Here is a 6,850-nt window from a genome sequence, read left to right on the forward strand (position 1 = left end):
ACAGTGCGGAGCGCCGAGCTAGGGCGGCAGCGGGGACGGCCGGGCGCGGCGCGGCTGCCATGGGCGCGCAGTGAGCGGCCGCTCGGAGCGACTTCCTCGGCGGCTCGGGGCTCCCCGGCTGGCGGTGCGTGTCCGCGGTCACCATGAAAGGTAGGGCGGCGGTGGGCTTGGCCGGGATCGGGCCGGGCTGGACGGACTTCGGGGCGCGCGGGAGGTCGACAGAGGTGCTTTCCCCTCCGCGGTCGCGGGTGGATACTGGGGCGCTGCGGACTCCGGTGTGTAGCACAGCCCAAGGCTGAGGGTTTGGAAGCGCGCAAGCACTCTCCTCTCAGCGCGTCTTCGCAGAGTCGCTTGGAAGCCCCAAGTGGTTGTTTACGGATTCCAGTTTCCAACTTTTTAATTGAAAAAGCATGCGGAGGAGAGCGAAGCATCTTCCTCCTTGTGCGTTTGCCGCGCTCCCCACTCTCTCCCGGGCCCTGGATCCGCGCCCCGTGGCCCTACTGCGGTCCGAGCCGTCGCCGTGCCCTGGCCGGGTGTTTTCTCGGGGACTCGGGATGTCCTCGGTGCGCGTTCCGCACATCTGGCAGTGATTATGTGCCCGTGGAGTTCAGCTGGCTGTGGGAGTGCGTTTGGCATCCTTCTCCTTCGGATCCACTGACAGGAAAATAACTGCTCCCTGTTCCGCGTCCCTTCCCTCCGCCCGCCTAGGGGACGGCCGTCCCCACGTGTGCTCAGGGGGTGCCACAAATCACCCGGGCAATCGCCCCCTGGGTGGTGTCCTCTGCGGGCTGGTTCAGGAAAGTGTCAGAAGTGATCTTGCTTTTTAAAAGGAATCGACAGGGAGAGTGGCTTTGCAGGGCAACCTCGGTTTAGTGGAAACACCGCAGATTTGTCAGCAGAATCTTGATTTATATAGGAGATAAATAAATACAGCCGAGGCATCAAAGGGGTCCTTTAGCAATGGGCTGGCGGGCGCGCTGTTTACACAGACTGGAGCTCCCGGGTTTGTCCCTGCGGCCCTGGGCTGGGTGCGAAATGCCATCCGACCACCGCCGCCAGGTTGTCAGCGGCTCCGGACCGCGCGGTGCGGTCGCTTGGACTGAGGAGGGCGCCCCGGGAGCCTCCAGAGTTTGGAAAGTAACTGTTCGCCCTGGAAGGGCTCTGTGAAAGGCAGTTCGCCCTGACGGAACTGGAGATGAGGTCCTACCGATTCCACTGTGTCTCCAACTGGAGGGGACTCGGTAAGGAAGGGGCTGAACGCCCGGGGATGAGTGACTTGCTCCGAGAAAAGAAAGACGCGCTGCAACTTTCTGCCTAGAGAATTGGACCTTGCGGCGGTGTGCGCTTGTTCCTGCCCTCCCTGCCTCGATTTCGCTCACCTGGTTTACAGGTTAGGAAACGTTCACGTTTCTTGCGCGGGTTCCACCGCTCCCCCTAGTACTGAGCATTGAATTTAGATCCGCTCCCATTGAACTACATCCATCTTTACTCCTTTTTACTTTTTTTTTTTTTTTTTTTTTTTTTTTTTTTTTTTTAAAAAAAAAAAAAAAAAAAAAAAAAAAAAGAGGACGATAAATCTTTCACTGTGATATATCAAAATAAAGAGATTCGCCTGCCTCTGCCTCCTGAGTGCTGGGATTAAAGGCGTGTGCCACCAGGCTAGTCTTTTTTACTTTTTAAGACAGGGTCTCACTATGTTGTTGAGGCTGATCTAGAGCTCACGCTGTTGGCTCTGGCAGGCGGTGAACCTTCTGCCTCAGCTTCCCAAGTAGCTGGGATTACAGGCGTGTTTTACTCTGTGGAAGTGAATCTTCCTGCCAGTCTTGGAGGCTAGCAGTTTTTCACCTCCCAGGAAGAATAGCCACCCCCTTGAGATCTCTCTTGGCTTCCCCAACCCTTTTGTTACAGTAATTACAGCTGGGTACTTCTTTGCAGCGATGCAAATCTGAAATGCGTAAAACACACCTAAAAGTTCTAACCTCATTTTGGGTTGAGATTTATGCTGCATTTGGGCCCAGGCTGGGAACCGTGGAGAAGAAGGTTCCTGTTCTTCCTCTTGTGGTCTGAATCCACCAGACCAACCATTTTCAGCCTAGGGTGGGCAGGCTGGTTCCAGGGACTGGTGAATCCAGTAGGCTAGCCATTTTGAAGGCCCATTTTATTTTAATTAATTAATTAATGAGACAGGTCTTATTCTGTAGCACAAGGTGGCCTTTGGGCCCCTGATCCTTTGTCTCAACATCCTATTACAGGTGTGGCCACCATGGCCAGCTTGAAGACCTGAGTTAATTAATTAGCGACAGCGGATTGCTAAGTAGCCTAGGCAGCTAACTTTCAATCCACCTGCCTTTGTCTCCTGAGCTCAGGATTATAGATGCTGTGCCTGAGTCACCAGGCCCAGCTAAATGGTTCTTTTATTTTTTATTCTGTGTTATTGGCAGTGCTAAGAATTAAACCTAGGGGAGCTGGAGAGATGACTCAGTGGTTAAGAGCGCTGGACGCTCTTGCAGAGGACCAGGTTCCATTCCCAGCACCTACATGTCACCTAACAACTGTCGGTAAACTCCAGTTCCAGGGGACCCAGCTCCCTCTTCTGACCTCCAAGGACATTGTACAACATGATTGTGCTTATACACAAGCAGGCAATACACTCATACACATAAAATAAAATTTTAAAAAGATAAAATATGTTTTAAAAAAGAATTAAGCCTAGGGCCTCCTGCTTACTAGGCAAACACTCTACCATTGAGCCATACTCCCATCCCTTGAAGATCTCTATTTTATTAACCATTCATTCATTTCATGAGAATTGAACCCAAGGCCTGTGTATGCTAGTCAAGTGCTCTACCACTGAGCAAGTAAGCCTACCTATTATTGTACTAGTCACCCTCACCTTCCTCCCCTTCCCTCCTCTTCCTCGCCTTCCTCCCAAAGACTCAGTTCACAGGCTGGCCTGAACTCACTCTACAGTCCAGGCAAGCCTTATGCCTCAACCTCTCCTGGGATTATAGGCCTGTGTCACCATGCCAGCTTGAAAGCTTTTCAGAAAAATGAAATGTTCTATGAAACCTTTGCTTAATATTACCACATAATTTAAAATTATTTGTCTAGTAGATTGAAGGAAGAAACATAATAATTTTTAGTACTCAACTAAGTGCAGTAACTGTGCTGTACCCTCTGTAAGCATGGAGGAATCCTAAAGAGCTGGTGTGTGTGTGTGTGTGTGTGTGTGTGTGTGTGTGTGTGCAGGTGCATGTGCGTGGCGCGCGCACATGCTGTGTGTTGAGTTTTGAACCCAGGGGCCTCTGCCACATACTGAATACACAATCACTGATCTCCTCAAGGGTAGGGTTTTTAAATTTTTTATGTGTATGAGTGTTTTGCCTGCATGTCTGGAAGTGCCCCTGTGTCATCATGCAGGATGTCAGACCCCCTGGAACTGTAGTTATGGATGTTTGTTAGCCACCTTGTGGGTGCTGGGAACTGAACCTAGGTCCTCTGCAAGAGCAGCCAGTGCTCTTAACCACTGAGTCATCTCTCCAGCCCCAAGGGTAGGCGTTTTAACTCCTCATTATAGATGTGGACATTGAGTCTAGGTCAAATAGGAACTGGTGACTGAGTTTGGAGTAGGTGCCTAAAGACAAGCTTTTCCTGCTTTCCTGTGGAGTTCAGAAGGCATAGGACACCCTAAATGTGAATCTCAGACAACTGCGTAGCTAAGTAACCCAAAATTGGTGTAGTAGCCAGGAAGGGGCGGAGCTGGCCCATTGGTCTAGAGGTCTCTGAATCCTACCCCAGGTTCTGTTTCTAAGCAAAAAGTCAACAGCTGAACTTGGTAACTCATGCCTGTAAATCCCAGAACTCTGGGGACTGAGGCAGGAGGATCACAAGGTCTAGACCAGCCTCAACTATGTAGTGAAACCCTGTCCGGACAACAGAAAGAAGGAAAAAGCAAAGAAAAGCCACTTTTATCTAGTGGAATTATTCTGACACTTAGCTGTAGATAATTAATCCGAAATTTTCTTTGGTTCTTAATTATGCCATGTGGTTTGTAGTTCACTAGACTTCATTAGAATTTGATTTTCTTACTCAGGAGGTTGGGGCAGGAGAATTGATAGGTGTTCCAGTGAGTACTGTGCTAGTTACCACTACCTTTTTTTTTTTTTTCTTTTAAACGTTCCTAAGTGATACAAAGTAATAAAACTGTTAAATACTTAAAAGCTCTAGCCAGCCCTCTAAATGCACAGGTTCCAAATCTGAAGATTCAGCTGAGGATTGAAAGTAATTGAACAAAGTCATGTTTGTGTTGGACGTGTAGACTTCTGTCCCTAAATAATAAAGTAATGACTATATACACAGTAATTATCTTCCATTAGCTATCACAAGTCATTTAAAGCTGATTGAAAATGGAGAGGATGATTATAAGTTATAGGTGATACTGTGACATTTATATATTTATTTCTTTAAGCAGGGTCTCTTTTTGTAGCAAATGCTGGCCTTTTACTCAAAATGATCCTCCTGCTTCAGCCTGGAGAGTGCTGGGATTACAGGTATATTCCACCTGCTTTATTTTTATATTTATTTTGTTGGGACTTGAACCCAGTGCCTCCTGCATGCTAAACATAATCTTTGTCACTGAGCTACAACCTTAGCCCAGAACCACTTTATTTATTTTTTATTTTATTTTTTTATAAAAGATTTTTTTCTATGTATGTGTGTGCCTGCATGTATGTATGTGCACACAGGCGCCTGTGAAGCCAGAAGAGGGCATCAAATCCCCTGGAACTGGAGTCGCAGGTGGTTGAGAGCTGCTGAAGATGAGTGCTGGGAACTGAACCTAGGCCCTCTGCAAGAGCAGTATATGCTCTTAACTGATGAGCCATCTCTTCAGTCCCCTTTTATGTCAGAAACCCTGTAATGTGATACTGTTAGGGGCTTCATTCTTGGGAACCAATCTGTGGATGCTGAGGCATCTGAAACAAACTTTATAGTTCAGTAGAAAAATCAGTGGACAGTCAGCATTAGAGTTTCACTTGCTCAAGCAGTTGCTCCGCACCCTATCAGATGCCTTTTTAGAGTACCTGTTCAGTTTTCTAATTTTACTGCCTAAACCTTGAGCATGACCTTTGTAGTAACCCAGCTTTGCATGTCCCAATCTGTTATCAGCCATAGCACCACCTATGTGTTGCATTCAGCCCACATCTGTCTCTGTTCTGCTCCATCCTGGGAGTCTCAAGTACCAAAATAATGACATCATTCTATATTTCCAGAAGAAAATTTCTTACTCTGTGGCTACAATACTTGAAATCTCTGAAGCTGAGTAAAACATAATTTGTTTTAGTTTATTTCCCATTTCATTTTCAATTAGTTCATGGTACTATAAATCTCACGGTTTGGATAAATAGTTGCATTCTTTACGAAGGAATCTGACTCCTGAGTAGGTGTGTCATTACTAAATCACATTCCTGGTTCTAAACATTGAGAATATTGGTGAGTTTCAGAGCAGACTCACTTGTTGCCTAAGAGACAACTGAAAACAGCTAGTACCACATGGGACTACAGAGGTCCAAACCATGGTTCTTATTTGACACAGGACACTTGGTGCCATCAAAACATAGTGTTCAGAGGCTGGGGATGTAGCTTTGTCAGTAGAGTGCTTGCCTATCATACACGAAGTCCTGGGTTCGATTTCCTGTAATTCAACCAGGCGTGATTCCTCAGAGGTAGAGGCAGAAGGATCAGAAGTTCAGCCTGGGCTACTGAGACCTTGTCTCAAAGGAGGAAAAAAAAAAAAAAAAAGCCAGTGTTCAGCTGCTTATTTTTGTCCTTAGTGGGATAAATCAACAATCCTGTTAGAGTAAACTGCATTTAACACCGAGAGAGTCGTTTTCTGCAGGGAAATGGAAGCACAGGGAGGCCTCTTTCTGAGCTGCCCTTCCTCTGTAGGGCAACTTTACAACACAATTATGTTTTTGAGTTTTCATTAGTTTAGGGATGCTTGGCATTCTTAATCCTAGGTTTAATTACTGTTAAGTGTAGACCTTCTTTGTGGTCTACCATGCAATTTCCCAAGATTGTTCCCATACTGCCCTGCAGCCCCCAGCCCTTCGCCATGGTGGCTCATCCACTAGTGTGTGACAGGAAAAATCAAATGACAGCCTTCCAGCCTTGTCATAACTGGGTCTCTAATTTTCTAATAAACACTTATTCTCATTAAAATATTATTTCAAAACCACTGATGTAACCACTGCCAGAGTGAGTTTCATGGCCCTTGAAGTATTAGCTTTGGATGGGAAAACAGATACTCATGTTTTGTGATAGAAAAAGCATGCTTGGCCTTGGGTAAATCCAGCATCAAATCTGATACATGGCTCCCCAGTGGGAGGACGGGATGGGGGTCCCAGGAGAGGAAGCCCAGAGTGGTGGCAGAGCCCAGGCCTCCTGCCAGGCAGTGAGTGTTCTCACAAGCCACAGGCTGTCCCAGCTTCCTGAGACCTGGCTGTGGCTACAAGGCAGGGAACAGGGTGCTGGGCTGGAAGATAAATGCCTAGGATGAGTTTGATCTCACTGAGGTCTGTGCCTACAGGCAACCTCTTAATTCTCTCTGATGGGCCATGTACTATCCCCACTTCCTGTTTTTCCCTTTAGTAGTATCTAATGTTTATTGAATACCCACCACACCGGCTTATTATTTGCAGATTAATAATAATTATTTTCTTTTTTAAAAAATATTTTATTTATTATTTTTATTTTATGTGTATGCTTGTATTGCCTGCATGTATGTGAGTATACCTGTGTCGTGCAATGCCCACGGAGGACAGAAGAGGCTGTCGGATCCCCTGGAACTGGA

The 6,850-nt window shown here is 46.8% G+C and overlaps 1 protein-coding gene across 2 annotated transcripts in view; it reads left to right on the top strand.

The window, feature by feature from the left end:
• The first annotated feature begins 6 nt into the window (after positions 1 to 6).
• Positions 7 to 6,850, top strand: part of Colec12 (collectin subfamily member 12) — a 200,782-nt gene continuing 193,938 nt past the window's right edge. For both annotated transcript variants that reach the window (XM_008826958.3, XM_029560557.1), the window contains exon 1: positions 7 to 150. In XM_008826958.3, the coding sequence (XP_008825180.1) occupies positions 144 to 150 (7 nt within the window). In that variant the 5' untranslated portion in view covers positions 7 to 143. The remainder of the gene's footprint in view (positions 151 to 6,850) is intronic.

Source organism: Nannospalax galili, unplaced genomic scaffold (genome assembly GCF_000622305.1).
Source record: "Nannospalax galili isolate Female #2095 unplaced genomic scaffold, S.galili_v1.0 scaffold511, whole genome shotgun sequence".
Classification (NCBI taxonomy): domain Eukaryota; kingdom Metazoa; phylum Chordata; class Mammalia; order Rodentia; family Spalacidae; genus Nannospalax; species Nannospalax galili.